The sequence below is a fragment of the Oncorhynchus gorbuscha genome, linkage group LG14 (assembly GCF_021184085.1).
Source record: "Oncorhynchus gorbuscha isolate QuinsamMale2020 ecotype Even-year linkage group LG14, OgorEven_v1.0, whole genome shotgun sequence".
Lineage (NCBI taxonomy): Eukaryota > Metazoa > Chordata > Actinopteri > Salmoniformes > Salmonidae > Oncorhynchus > Oncorhynchus gorbuscha.
In genome coordinates, this window is record NC_060186.1 from 73,232,429 (window position 1) to 73,248,490 (window position 16,062).

General features: G+C 44.0%; 1 protein-coding gene across 1 annotated transcript in view; it reads right to left on the reverse strand.

Moving 5' to 3' along the window:
• The window catches only part of LOC123995391 (neurexin-3-like), an 834,015-nt gene that overhangs the window by 446,233 nt on the left and 371,720 nt on the right, over positions 1-16,062 (reverse strand). Inside the window, exon 8 of the mRNA XM_046298964.1 lies at positions 94-342. Coding sequence (XP_046154920.1) covers positions 94-342 — 249 coding nt within the window. The remainder of the gene's footprint in view (positions 1-93; positions 343-16,062) is intronic.

Below are 16,062 nucleotides of genomic sequence, written 5' to 3' on the forward strand. Positions count from 1 at the left end.
TGCAACATGCAGAACTGGTACTAGTATCATAAAAAAATGGGAGTTTGAGTGACAGAAAGACAAGTACAACAGGTAAGCTGTGTTGTTGTATACCTTGCCATGGGTGAATAGGATGAGTCCGTTGGGTTCGGAGGTCCTGAAATCGAAGGAGATGGAACCGACCCTCTTGGTATTCCACTTGGGCAGGCTGAGGTAGGAATCAGGGCTCTCAAAGTTGATTGGGTCCAGGGTGGGTACGTTTTCACACTTAAACACCACTTCACCCTGGAGCTTCATCTTGGGGTCTACGATGCGAGCCAGACGGGAGAGCTCCAGACGGATGTCATTATTCTTATAGACCACCTGGAGGAGAGAGAGAGAGAGAGAGAGAGAGAGAGAGAGAGAGAGAGAGAGAGAGAGAGAGAGAGAGAGAGAGAGAGAGAGAGAGAGAGAGAGAGAGAGAGAGAGAGACAGAGAGAGAGAGACAGAGAGAGAGAGAGAGAGAGAGAGAGAGAGAGAGAGAGAGAGAGAGAGAGAGACAGAGAGAGAGAGAGAGACAGAGAGAGAGAGAGAGAGAGAGAGAGAGAGAGAGAGAGAGAGACAGAGAGAGAGAGAGACAGAGAGAGAGAGAGAGAGAGAGAGAGAGAGAGAGACAGAGAGAGAGAGAGAGAGAGAGAGAGAGAGAGAGAGAGAGAGAGGTGGCTAGAAGTTAATAAGACAAATGAGACTAGGAGATGAAAGAGAGGAGAGAACAAAAGCAACACCATGCCGACACCTTGAAGAGAGGAGTGGGAGGAACGGTCATTGTTCCACACGATAATGTTTAAATACGTTTGGAGACTATAGTTTATTTTATTTTCTAATTCAGTATCTGGAAAATCATATTGGTTTTTCTATAATATGTCGATCATGTTTGGAAGGCTTGAGAAAAACATATAAATCCAATATCCCTTGTTGTTTCCTATTTGAACTGTAATCTGTCCATCTGCAGGAAGATCACATGCTGTATGATTCAACACCTGCCTAAAGCACAAGAGGCTGGTGGAACTTTAATTGGGGAGGACGGGCTAGTGCTAGTGGCTAGAGCGGAATTAATGGAATGGTATCAAATACATCAAACACATGGTTTCCATGTTTCCATTCCATTTGCTCTTTTCCAGGCCATTATTGTGAGCCGTTCTCCCTTGAACAGCCTCCACTAGACTACACTGGGGTACTAAGATCTATGGATTACTAGGACCGTCAAGGAGAGTACTGGTGCTATGAGAAAAACTGCATTTATAATGGAACCTTATTCTATACTTACTGCGTGAATTTGATTCCCTACATACTGATCGACTTTTATTCCCTACATAGTTCACACCTTTTACTCCCTACATAGTGTACAAATTTGATTCCCTACCTACAGAGAGACAGAGAGAGAGAGAGATAATAACTACAGAGAGACACAAAGAGAGAGACAGAATAACTACAGAGAGTCACAGAGAGAGAGAGATAATAACCACAGAGAGACAGAGAGAGAGAGAGATAATAACTACAGAGAGACAGAGAGAGAGAGATAATAACTACAGAGAGACAGAGAGAGAGATAATAACTACAGAGAGACAGAGAGAGAGAGAGATAATAACTACAGAGAGACACAGAGAGAGAGAGATAATAACTACAGAGAGACACAGAGAGAGAGAGAGATAATAACTACAGAGACACAGAGAGAGAGATAATAAGACAGAGAGACACAGAGAGAGAGAGATAATAACTACATAGAGACACAGAGAGAGAGAGAGAGAGAGAGATAATAACTACAGAGATGACAAGAGAGAGAGATAATAACTACAGAGAGACACAGAGAGAGAAAGCAACTACAGAGAGACACCAGAGAGAGAGATAATACTACAAAGAGACACACAGAGAGAGAGAGAGAGAGAGAGAGAGAGAGAGAGAGAGAGAGATACACCTTGAAGACACAGAGTGAGGAGAACGATAATTGTTAACTACAGAGACACAGAGAGAGAGATAATAACTACAGAGAGACACAGAGAGAGAGAGATAATAACTACAGAGAGAGAGAGAGAGAGAGAGAGAGAGAGAGAGAGAGAGAGAGAGAGAGAGAGAGAGAGAGAGAGAGAGAGAGTAATAACCACAGAGAGAGAGAGATAATAAATACAGAGAGACACAGAGAGAGAGAGATAATTACAGAGAGACACACAGAGAGAGAGATTCTAATAATTACAGAGAGACACAGAAAGAGAGAGAGAGAGATCTAAAGAGGAAGATAATAACTACAGAGAGATTGAGATAATTACAGAGAGACAGAGAGAGAGATAATAATACAGAGAGACACAGAGAGAGAGATCATGTAATTGAGAAGGAGAGAGAGAGAGAGAGAGATAATTACAGAGAGACACAGAGAGAGATAATAACTATAGACACAAAGAGAGAGACAGAATAACTACAGAGAGACACAGGGAGAGATAATAACTACAGAGAGACACAGAGAGAGAGAGAGATACTATTTGAACTACAGAAGACACAAAGAAAGAGACATCTGAGGAGAGATAATAATACAGAGAGACACAGAGAGAGACAGAATAATACAGAGAGTGAGATGATAACACAGAGAGACAGAGAGAGAGAGATAATAACTACAGAGAGACATGAGGCTGAGTGGAATTAATTGGGAGATAATGACTACAGAGAGACACAGAGAGAGAGAGATAATAACTACAGAGAGACACTAGTGAGCAGAGAGAGACAGAGAGAGAGAGAGAGAGAGAGAGATAATAACTACAGAGAGACACAGAGAGAGAGAGAGAGAGAGAGAGAGAGAGAGATAATAACTACAGAGAGACACAGAGAGAGAGATAATAACTACAGAGAGACACAGAGAGAGATAATAACTACAGAGAGACACAGATAGAGAGAGAGATAATAACCACAGAGAGACAGAGAGAGAGAGATAATAACTACAGAGAGACACAGAGAGAGAGAGATAATCAGAGAGACACACAGAGAGATAATTCAGAGAGACACATAGAGAGAGAGATAATTACAGAGAGACACACATTACAGAGAGACACAGAGAGAGAGAGAGAGAGAGAGAGATAATTTACAGAGAGCTCTTTTCCAGGCCATTATTGTGAGAGAGTTCTCCCTTGAACAGAGAGACACAAAGAGAGAGACAGAATAACTACAGAGAGTCACTGAGAGAGATAATAACCACAGAGAGACAGAGAGAGAGAGATAATAACTACAGAGAGACAGAGAGAGAGAGATAATAACTACAGAGACACAGAGAGAGAGAGAGATAATAACTACAGAGAGACAGAGAGAGAGAGAGATAATAACTACAGAGACACAGAGAGAGAGAGAGAGATAATAACTACAGAGAGACACACAGAGAAGATAATAACTACAGAGAGACACACAGAGAGAGAGATAATTACAGAGAGACACACAGAGAGAGAGATAATAACTACAGAGAGACAAGGAGAGATAATAACTGGACACAGCTATGAGAGAAAACTGATATTAATAAGAGGAGACAGAATAACTACAGAGAGTCACAGAGAGAGAGAGATAATAACCACAGAGAGACAGAGAGAGAGATAATAACTACAGAGAGACAGAGAGAGAGAGATAATAACTACAGAGACACAGAGAGAGATAGAGATAATAACTACAGAGAGACACACAGAGAGATAATGACTACAGAGAGACACAGAGAGAGAGAGATAATAACTACAGAGAGACACACGACAGAGAGACACAGAGAGAGAGAGAGAGAGAAAGAGAGAGAGAGAGAGAGAGATAATAACTACAGAGAGACACAGAGAGAGAGAGAGAGAGAGAGAGAGAGAGAGAGAGAGAGAGAGAGATAATAACTACAGAGAGACACAGAGAGAGAGATAATAACTACTGAGAGACACAGAGAGAGATAATAACTACAGAGAGACACAGAGAGAGAGATATAATAACCACAGAGAGACAGAGAGAGAGAGAGATAATAACTACAGAGAGACAGAGAGAGAGAGATAATAACTACAGAGAGACAGAGAGAGAGATAATAACTACAGAGAGACACAGAGAGAGAGAGATAATAACTACAGAGAGACACAGAGAGAGAGAGATAATAACTACAGAGAGACACAGAGAGAGAGAGAGATAATAACTACAGAGACACAGAGAGAGAGATAATAACTACAGAGAGACACAGAGAGAGAGAGATAATAACTACATAGAGACACAGAGAGAGAGAGAGAGAGAGAGAGATAATAACTACATAGAGACACAGAGAGAGAGAGAGAGAGAGAGAGATAATAACTACAGAGACACAGAGAGAGAGATAATAACTACAGAGAGACACAGAGAGAGAGAGATAATAACTACATAGAGACACAGAGAGAGAGAGAGATAATAACTACAGAGAGACACACAGAGAGAGAGATAATAACTACAGAGAGACACAGAGAGAGAGAGATAATAACTACAGAGAGACACACAGAGAGAGAGATAATTACTACAAAGAGACACACAGAGAGAGAGAGAGAGAGAGAGAGAGAGAGAGAGAGAGAGATAATAACTACAGAGAGACACAGAAAGAGAGAGAGCGAGAGCGATAATAACTAAAGAGAGACACAGAGAGAGAGAGAGATAATAACTACAGAGACACAGAGAGAGAGATAATAACTACAGAGAGACACAGAGAGAGAGAGATAATAACTACATAGAGACACAGAGAGAGAGAGAGAGAGAGAGAGAGAGAGAGAGAGAGAGAGAGAGAGAGAGAGAGAGAGAGAGAGAGAGAGAGAGAGAGAGATAATAACTACAGAGAGACACACAGAGAGAGAGATAATAAATACAGAGAGACACAGAGAGAGAGAGATAATAACTACAGAGAGACACACAGAGAGAGAGATAATTACTACAAAGAGACACACAGAGAGAGAGAGAGAGAGATAATAACTACAGAGAGACACAGAAAGAGAGAGAGAGAGAGAGAGATAATAACTAAAGAGAGACACAGAGAGAGAGAGATAATAACTACAGAGAGACAGAGAGAGATAATAACTACAGAGAGACAGAGAGAGAGATAATAACTACAGAGAGACACAGAGAGAGAGATAATAACTACAGAGAGACACAGAGAGAGAGAGATAATAACTACAGAGAGACACAGAGAGAGAGAGAGAGAGAGAGAGAGATAATAACTACAGAGAGACACAGAGAGAGATAATAACTACAGAGAGACACAAAGAGAGAGACAGAATAACTACAGAGAGACACAGGGAGAGATAATAACTACAGAGAGACACAGAGAGAGAGAGATACTAACTACAGAGAGACAGAGAGAGAGAGAGATAATAACTACAGAGAGACACAAAGAAAGAGACAGAATAACTACAGGGAGTCACAGAGAGAGAGAGATAATAACTACAGAGAGACACAGAGAGAGAGACAGAATAACTACAGAGAGTCACAGAGAGAGAGAGATGATAACCACAGAGAGACAGAGAGAGAGAGATAATAACTACAGAGAGACAGAGAGAGAGAGAGAGAGAGATAATAACTACAGAGACACAGAGAGAGAGAGAGATAATAACTACAGAGACACACAGAGAGAGATAATGACTACAGAGAGACACAGAGAGAGAGAGATAATAACTACAGAGAGACACACAGAGAGAGATATAATAACTACAGAGAGAGACAGAGAGAGAGAGAGAGAGAGAGATAATAACTACAGAGAGAGACAGAGAGAGAGAGATAATAACTACAGAGAGACACAGAGAGAGAGATAATAACTACAGAGAGACACAGAGAGAGATAATAACTACAGAGAGACACACAGAGAGAGATAGATAATAACACAGAGAGACAGAGAGAGAGAGATAATAACTACAGAGAGACACAGAGAGAGATAATAACTACAGAGAGACACACAGAGAGAGATAATGACTACAGAGAGAGAGAGAGAGATAATAACTACAGAGAGACACACAGAGAGAGAGATAATAACTACAGAGAGACACAGAGAGAGAGAGAGAGAGATAATAACTACAGAGAGAGACAGAGAGAGAGAGAGAGAGAGAGAGAGAGAGAGAGAGAGAGAGAGAGAGAGAGAGAGAGAGAGAGAGAGAGAGAGAGAGAGAGATAACTACAGAGAGACACAGAGAGAGACATAATAACTACAGAGAGTCACAGAGAGACAGAGAGACAGAGAGAGACAGAATAATAACTACAGAGAGAGACAGAGAGAGAGAGAGATAATAACCACAGAGAGACACAGAGAGAGAGAGAGAGAGAGATAATAACTACAGAGAGACACAGAGAGAGATAATAACCACAGAGAGACAGAGAGAGAGAGATAATAACTACAGAGACACAGAGAGAGAGAGATAATAACTACAGAGAGACACACAGAGAGATAATGACTACAGAGAGACACATAGAGAGAGAGATAATAACTACAGAGAGACACACAGAGAGAGAGATAATAACTACAGAGAGACACAGAGAGAGAGAATAACTACAGAGAGACACAGAGAGAGACAGAGAGAGAGAGAGATAGATACAGAGAGACAGAGAGAGAGATAGTAACTACAGAGAGACACAAAGAGAGAGAGATAATAACTACAGAGAGACACAGAGAGAGATAATAACTACAGAGAGAGAGAGAGAGAGAGATAATAACTACAGAGAGACACAGAGAGATAATAACTACAGAGAGACACAGAGAGAGAGATAATAACTACAGAGAGACACAGAGAGAGAGAGATAATAAACTAGAGAGAGACACAGAGAGAGAGATAATAACTACAGAGAGACAGAGAGAGAGAGATAATAACTACAGAGAGACACAGAGAGAGATAATAACTACAGAGAGACACAGAGAGAGAGAGATAATAACTACAGAGAGACACAGAGAGAGATAATAACTACAGAGAGACACAGAGAGACAGAGACACAGAGAGAGAGAGATAATAACTACAGAGAGACACAGAGAGAGAGATAATAACTACAGAGAGACACACAGAGAGAGAGATAATAACTACAGAGAGACACACAGAGAGAGAGATAATAACTACAGAGAGACACAGAGAGAGAGATTATAACTACAGAGAGACACAGAGAGAGAGAGAGAGAGAGAGAGAGAGAGAGAGAGAGAGAGAGAGAGAGAGAGAGAGAGAGAGAGAGAGAGAGAGAGAGATAATAACTACAGAGAGACACAGAGAGAGAGATAATAACTACAGAGAGACACAGAGAGAGATAATAACTACAGAGAGACAGAGAGATAATAACTACAGAGACACAGAGAGAGAGATAATAACTACAGAGACACAGAGAGAGAGATAATAACTACAGAGACACACAGAGAGAGAGAGATAATAACTACAGAGACACAGAGAGAGAGAGAGAGAGAGGGAAGAGGAGAGGATTAGTGTCTATGTACTGTTTACCAGGTGACTGTGTGTCACTAAGGAGCTGGTGGGCTAAATGTTTGTGTAATACTCAACATCTGTACCCACGTCTAAACAGCAGTCTAGCAACTGTAGGCACCTTGAACTGAACCCAATTCTCTATCTTACTATATGGTAGCATACTATCACAGCTTTCTGAGACACTACCCTCTGTATTCCTCATACACTACCTGTACACTTCAATAATGCAAGGTGACTGACGCTGGACCAAAGTCTGAAGAGATTGATGATGAGAACCTGAATGGCAGGGGAGTCTTTCCATGTCATTTCAGCAAGTCTTGAGACCCAAGCATTTGGCTACACCTGCAATAACATCTAAACACGCGTATGTGACCAATACATTTGATTTGATTTGACCATCACAGACTGTTCTGGAATTGTTTCTGTAGTTAGAAACAGGTAAAAATAAAGACAGGTAAAAAATATATATATATATATATTTTGTTGAAATGTTATTTTTCTCTCTGAGAAATTAAGCTAATTGATTGCACCAAGATTGGCCATTTTAATTTATAGGATTCAGATAATATTAAAATAAATATTGTGGACAAAATCTGATTTGGACCAAACGTCTTCGTACCAATGAGTAAGACATGACAAATACAATGAAATGGGCAAAATCCACACACAGCTTGAATTGTGAGGATGACCACACAATTTACTTTCATAATGAGACAAATCTATTGGTTTTCTTCCCAAAGGTGCAAAGGAAATGTTAATTAACACAAGAGACCATCCGGATTGGTAACATACTGTGGTTGTATAGCAGGAACAGGGGCATCTAGTGGTCAAAACTTGCAACTTCCACACTACTTAAAAAAAAAAAGTAACTTAAGAACAAATTCTTATTTACAATGACGGCCTACTCCAGCCAACACTGGGACAACTGTGCGCCACCCTATGGGACTCCCAATCAAGGCCAGATGTGATGCAGCCTGGATTTGAAACAGGGAATGCAGTGACACCTCTCACACTGAGATGCAGTGCTTTAGACAGTTGCGCCACTTTTGAGTCTACAACATAGGATGACGAATGCAAGCAACTTCAATGACACATTTCTCTGTACAAAAACACCAGATTCAAATAGAATACATTAAATAGTATGAAAAAATAATACTCCAAGCCACAGCTTCATACTACTTGTCAAATGTAGAGTACTGATACTGCATACTGGTGATGGGGTGGGATTGGTATGGGGTGTGGGGGGGCGTCTGTGTTCCGTGGGTGGCTTTTGATATTTTGGGGATGATGGGGGGGTATGCATCATGGCTTACTCATTGGTAGGAATATGTTTATTCAAATCGGATGTTGGGTACTATATTTATTGAATATTACCTGAATCCTATAAATGAAAATGGCCAATTTGGGTGCAATTTATTAGCTTAATTTCTCATCGATCAAATTATATTTCAACAACAAGTTTCAGGACCGCTAATGGTAACTACGGAAATATTTCAGAACATTCTGAGATGATGGGGTGTCAAATCCTCTTTCTTGTACTTTTTGAGGTAGAACGAACCAGGGCTGTTTCTCTTGAGATGAACCAGAACAGACTTATTTAGTATCACCTTGCCTTCTATCTATTCCTCCCTCCCACCTTGTCTGACAGTGAGAAGAGGCCCTTCAGGGGTCCAGGGGCCTGTACACCACCATCTTTTTCCCTCGTTATTCAAGGACACACTAATACACCACAATCAATCGTTCTGTATAATAATAACTCCAGATTATGAATGGGACGGCCACTCCATCCTGCTCTGTTGATCATTAACAACATCATTAACCCAATGGTGATCATTAATACACTGCCTTTCCTACGTTGCGTCCCAAATATCACCCTATGATCTATATGGTGCGTTCATTTTTCCAAGAGCCCTATGGACTCTGGTCAAAAGTAGTGCACTATGAAATGAATAGAGTCCCATTTGGAATGCAGGCCTTGCATCCCTCATCTTCCACTTTGTTACGGTCAGAGGTTTATTATGCTATCCAACGGCCATCCCTGACGTCTCTTAGCCAAGCTGGGGTCATTTATAATGCAAGCACAGGCTTCTCTTCCTCCGATCACATCTCCTCCTCCATCTGTCCTTCTCCTTCTCCTCCTCCTCCTCCATTTCTCCTTGTCCTCCTCCATCTCTCCTCCATTCCTCCTCCTCCTCCTCTTCCTCCTCCATTCCTCCTCCTCCTCCTCCTCCTCCTCCATTCCTCCTCCTCCTCTTCCTCCTCAATTTCTTTCTCCTCCTCCTCCTCCATTCCTCCTCCTCCTCCATTCCTCCTCCTCCTCTTCCTCCTCCATTAATCCTTAAGTTATACTGCCACTAGAATGACAAAGGCCGCATATCAAAACCATGTACATTGTATGGATGTGTGGGGCTTTCAATGTAGAGAGACAGGGGCCACATTGTTGTGTGTCTGTTTACTGCAGAGCTTGCTGAGTGTATCCCTTGGGGTCAAACGCAAGCAAAGGTCAGGGGTTAGAGGAGTATCCCTGCGTGCCTCTGAGCAAACGTGTGCTGTGTATGATTTAAATATATTTTTTAAACTGAAATGAGCAGAGACTGGTTCGGTTAAATTTAGAACAGGGCTGATGATGACTTTGAGGATGATGTGGGCAGTACATTCCTCCCAAATGGCAAATGTTGGTCTCTCGCTCACTCCCTCCCTGCTTTCCTCCCTCCCTTCGTCCTTCCCTAATCCAGCTTCCTCCCCTCCATCCACAATCTGGATGACAGTAGCAACCACAACAGCCTCTCAGAGCAGAGCTACTACACAAGCTGACTCTTTAGAACCCTGGCCTGCTTGGCTTGGCGCTGGTGCCCTGTGGACGCCAGGGGACATGGCTGCCACCGCTACCGCCTCACTGCCCACTGGCTCACGTCACATGATTGCTGGCCCACACGGTTGCACACGGGGAGTGATGCTGCTATCGTCCCTATGCCTAGTGGGTGTGGAGGGTGCAGAGAATAGAGGAGGACTACAGTAACATTCTCTTTTACTTCCAGTGAGGGAGAGAGGGAGGGAGATAGTCAGGGAGGGAGAGAGAGGGAGGGAGATATTTAGGGAGGGAGAGAGGAGGGATATAGTCATGGAGGGAGAGTGGGAGGGAGATGGTCAGGGAGGGAGAGAGAGGGAGGGAGATAGTCAGGGAGGGAGATAGAGGGAGGGAGATAGTCAGGGAGAGAGTTGGAGGGAGATGGTCAGGGAGGGAGAGAGTGGGAGGTAGATAGTCAGGGAGGGAGACAGAGGGAGGGAGGGAGATAGTCAGGGAGGGAGAGAGAGGGAAGGAGGGAGATAGTCAGGGAGGGAGAGAGAGAGAGGGAGGGAGATAGTCAGGGAGGGAGAGAGAGAGAGGAGTCCAACCCCTCTTCCTTCTACCCCACTCAATCCCTCCTTCACCCTCTCACTCTGGCCCTCCCCCCTTCTACCCCACTCCATCCCTCCTTCATCGTCTCACTCTGGCCCTCCCCCTTCTTCCTCCCTTTGTCCTTCTCCTTCTGTTCCAGCTCTGGCCTTCCTCCCACCTCCTCCATCCCTCCTCCTCCCTCTGTTCCATGAGAAAAGCATTGGAAGAGAGAGGCAGTGATGAAGCGTGATCCAACCATCCAGTGGGTCCAAATTAACTGAGTCATCCCTCATCAGCTGTGTACAGAGGAGGAGAGGGAGGGGGACATGAAGAGAGACAGATCAAGAGAGAGAGAGAGAGAGAGAGAGAGAGAGAGAGAGAGAGAGAGAGAGAGAGAGAGAGAGAGAGAGAGAGAGAGAGAGAGAGAGAGAGAGAGAGAGAAAGGGATAGAGGCAGTGTGCTGGCAGGCAGAGTTCATCAGACCAGACAGAGCCACGGCAGAGTGAACATGGTTGTAAGGGATAGACCCAGCAGACAGTCAGTCAGTCAAGCCAGGCTGGACATGCAACAAAATGCAGTCCATCGTGGATCACATGCTGTGGATGCATCCTAAATCGCACCCTATTCCCTATGGGCCTCTGGTCAAAAGTAGTGCACTAAATAAGAAATAAGGTACAATCTGGGATACTACCTATGCCTCTCCACTCCACCAGTCACATTGTGATTGATAATAATGCTGGAGGGGCAACCACTCTGATTTACACTACTGATACAGATTGACACTCCAGCACTTTGGATTTGAAATGATATCATGACTATGAGGTTAAAGTGCAGACTGTCAGCCTTCATTTGAGGGTATTTTCATCCATATGGGGTGAACTGTTTATATGGGGTGAACTGTTTATATGGGGAGAACTGTTTATATGGGGAGAACAGTTTATATGGGTAGAACTGTTTATATGGGGAGAACTGTTTATATGGGGTGAACTGTTTATATGGGGAGAACTGTTTATATGGGGAGAACTGTTTATATGGGGAGAACTGTTTATATGGGGTGAACTGTTTATATGGGGAGAACTGTTTATATGGGGAGAACTGTTTATATGGGGAGAACTGTTTATATGTGGTGAACAGTTTATATGGGGAGAACTGTTTATATGGGGTGAACAGTTTATATGGGGAGAACTGTTTATATGGGGAGAACAGTTTATATGGGTAGAACTGTTTATATGGGGAGAACTGTTTATATGGGGAGAACTGTTTATATGGGGTGAACTGTTTATATGGGGTGAACAGTTTATATGGGGAGAACTGTTTATATGGGGAGAACTGTTTATATGGGGAGAACTGTTTATATGGGGAGAACTGTTTATATGGGGAGAACTGTTTATATGGGGAGAACTGTTTATATGGGGTGAATAGTTTATATGGGGAGAACTGTTTATATGGGGAGAACTGTTTATATGGGGTGAACTGTTTATATGGGGAGAACTGTTTATATGGGGAGAACTGTTTATATGGGGAGAACTGTTTATATGGGGAGAACCGTTTATATGGGGTGAACCGTTTATATGGGGAGAACCGTTTATATGGGGTGAACCATTACAGCACTTTCTGTACGTAGTTTTTGGGACAAAATTAACTTATATGTGTAATAAAGTAGTCAAAAGTTCAGGATTTAGTCCCATATTCCTAACACCCTCCTGCCAAGTGGCACAGCAGTCTAAGGCACTGCATGTCAGTGCTAGAGGTATCACTACAGATGCTGGTTCAATCCCAGGCTTTATCACAAAAAGCAGTGATTGGGAGTTATGTTGCCTGGTTTAGGGGAGTGTTTGGCCGGGGTAGGCCGTCATTGTAAAATAAGGACTTGTTCTTGACTGACTTGCCTAGTTAAATAAATAAGAATTAAATAATCAAGCTTGACTCTACAAACTTGTTGGATGCATTTCCTGTTTGTTTTGGTTGTGTTTCAGATTATTTGTGCCCAATAGAAATTAACGGTAAATAATGTATTGTGCTGGAGTACAGAGCCAAAGGTGCTAGCTAGCGGAGTAGATCACCTGTTTACGAGAGGTGCTAGCTAGCGGAGTAGATCACCTGTTTACGTGAGGTGCTGGCTAGCGGAGTAGAAGACCTGTTTATGTGAGGTGCTGGCTACCGGAGTAGAACACCTGTTTACCTGAGGTGCTGGCTACCGGAGTAGAACACCTGTTTCCCTGAGGTGCTGGCTAGCGGAGTAGAACACCTGTTTACGTGAGGTGCTAGCTAGCGGAGTAGAACACCTGTTTATTAGAGGTGCTGGCTAGCGGAGTAGAACACCTGTTTAAGTGAAGTGCTAGCTAGCGGAGTAGAAGACCTGTTTATGTGAGGTGTTGGCTAGTGGAGTAGAACACCTGTTTATGTGAGGTGCTGGCTAGTGGAGTAGAACACCTGTTTATGTGAGGTGCTGGCTACCAGAGTAGAACACCTGTTTATCTGAGGCTGTTTACGTGAGGTGCTGGCTAGCGGAGTAGAAGACCTGTTTATGTGAGGTGCTGGCTACCGGAGTAGAAGACCTGTTTACCTGAGGCTGTTTACGTGAGGTGCTGGCTAGTGGAGTAGGACACCTGTTTACCTGAGGCTGTTTACGTGAGGTGCTGGCTAGTGGAGTAGAACACCTGTTTATGTGAGGTGCTGGCTACCAGAGTAGAACACCTGTTTATCTGAGGCTGTTTATGTGAGGTGCTGGCTAGCAGAGTAGAACACCTGTTTACGTGAGGTGCTGGCTAGCGGAGTAGAACACCTGTTTATTAGAGGTGCTGGCTAGTGGAGTAGAACACCTGTTTATGTGAGGTGCTAGCTAGCAGAGTAGAACACCTGTTTATTAGAGGTGCTGGCTAGCGGAGTAGAACACCTGTTTACGTGAGGCTGTTTACGTGAGGTGCTGGCTAGTGGAATAGAACACATGTTTATGTCAGGTGCTGGCTAGTGGAGTAGAACACCTGTTTACGTGAGGTGCTGTCTAGCGGAGTAGAACACCTGTTTATTAGAGGTGCTGGCTAGCGGAGTAGAACACCTGTTTACGTGAGGTGCTGGCTAGCGGAGTAGAAGATCTGTTTATGTGAGGTGCTGGCTAGTGGAGTAGAACACCTGTTTATGTGAGGTGCTGGCTACCAGAGTAGAACACCTGTTTATGTGAGGTGCTGGCTAGCGGAGTAGAACACCTGTTTATTAGAGGTGCTGGCTAGCGGAGTAGAACACCTGTTTATGTGAGGTGCTAGCTAACGGAGTAGAACACCTATTTATTAGAGGTGCTGGCTAGCGGAGTAGAACACCTGTTTACGTGAGGTGCTGGCTAGCGGAGTAGAAGACCTGTTTATGTGAGGTGCTGGCTAGTGGAGTAGAACACCTGTTTCTGTGAGGTGCTGGCTACCGGAGTAGAACACCTGTTTATGTGAGGTGCTGGCTAGTGGAGTAGAACACCTGTTTATGTGAGGTGCTGGCTAGTGGAGTAGAACACCTGTTTATGTGAGGTGCTGGCTACCGGAGTAGAACACCTGTTTACGTGAGGTGCTGGCTAGCGGAGTAGAACACCTGTTTATCTGATGCTGTTTACGTGCGGTGCTGGCTAATGGAGTAGAACACCTGTTTATCTGAGGCTGTTTACGTGAGGTGCTGGCTAGCGGAGTAGGACACCTGTTTATCTGATGCTGTTTATGTGCGGTGCTGGCTAATGGAGTAGAACACCTGTTTATGTGAGGCTGTTTACGTGAGGTGCTGGCTAGTGGAGTAGAACACCTGTTTATGTGAGGTGCTGGCTAGTGGAGTAGAACACCTGTTTATGTGAGGTGCTGGCTAGTGGAGTAGAACACCTGTTTATGTGAGGTGCTGGCTAGCGGAGTAGAACACCTGTTTACGTGAGGTGTTGGCTACCGGAGTAGAACACCTGTTTATGTGAGGCTGTTTACGTGAGGTGCTGGCTAGTGGAATAGAACACATGTTTATGTCAGGTGCTGGCTAGCGGAGTAGAACACCTGTTTATGTGAGGCTGTTTACGTGAGGTGCTGTCTAGCGGAGTAGAACACCTGTTTATTAGAGGTGCTGGCTAGCGGAGTAGAACACCTGTTTATGTGAGGTGCTAGCTAGCGGAGTAGAACACCTGTTTACGTGAGGTGCTGGCTAGCGGAGTAGAAGACCTGTTTATGTGAGGTGCTGGCTAGTGGAGTAGAACACCTGTTTATGTGAGGTGCTGGCTACCAGAGTAGAACACCTGTTTATTAGAGGTGCTGGCTAGCGGAGTAGAACACCTGTTTATGTGAGGTGCTGGCTAGCGGAGTAGAACACCTGTTTACGTGAGGTGCTGGCTAGTGGAGTAGAACACCTGTTTATGTGAGGTGCTGGCTAATGGAGTAGAACACCTGTTTATGTGAGGCTGTTTACGTGAGGTGCTGGCTAGTGGAGTAGAACACCTGTTTATGTGAGGTGCTGGCTAGTGGAGTAGAACACCTGTTTATGTGAGGTGCTGGTTTACGTGATGTGAACACCTGTTTATGTGAACACCTGTTTACGTGAGGTGCTGGCTACCGGAGTAGAACACCTGTTTATCTGAGGCTGTTTACGTGAGGTGCTGGCTAGTGGAGTAGGACACCTGTTTATCTGATGCTGTTTACGTGAGGTGCTGGCTAGTGGAGTAGAACACCTGTTTATGTGAGGTGCTGGCTAATGGAGTAGAACACCTGTTTATGTGAGGCTGTTTACGTGAGGTGCTGGCTAGTGGAGTAGAACACCTGTTTATGTGAGGTGCTGGCTAGTGGAGTAGAACACCTGTTTATGTGAGGCTGTTTACGTGATGTGCTGGCTAGCGGAGTAGAACACCTGTTTACGTGACGTGCTGGCTACCGGAGTAGAACACCTGTTTATGTGAGGCTGTTTATTTATGAGGTGCTGGCTAGCGGAGTAGAACACCTGTTTACATGAGGTGCTGGCTAGCGGAGTAGAACACCTGTTTATTAGAGGTGCTGGCTAGCGGAGTAGAACACCTGTTTATTAGAGGTGCTGGCTAGCGGAGTAGAACACCTGTTTATTAGAGGTGCTGGCTAGCGGAGTAGAACACCTGTTTATTAGAGGTGCTGGCTAGCGGAGTAGAACACCTGTTTACATGAGGTACTGGCTAGCGGAGTTGAACACCTGTTTATTAGAGGTGCTGGCTAGCGGAGTAGAACACCTGTTTATGTGAGGTGCTGGCTAGTGGAGTAGAACACCTGTTTACGAGAGGTGCTGGCT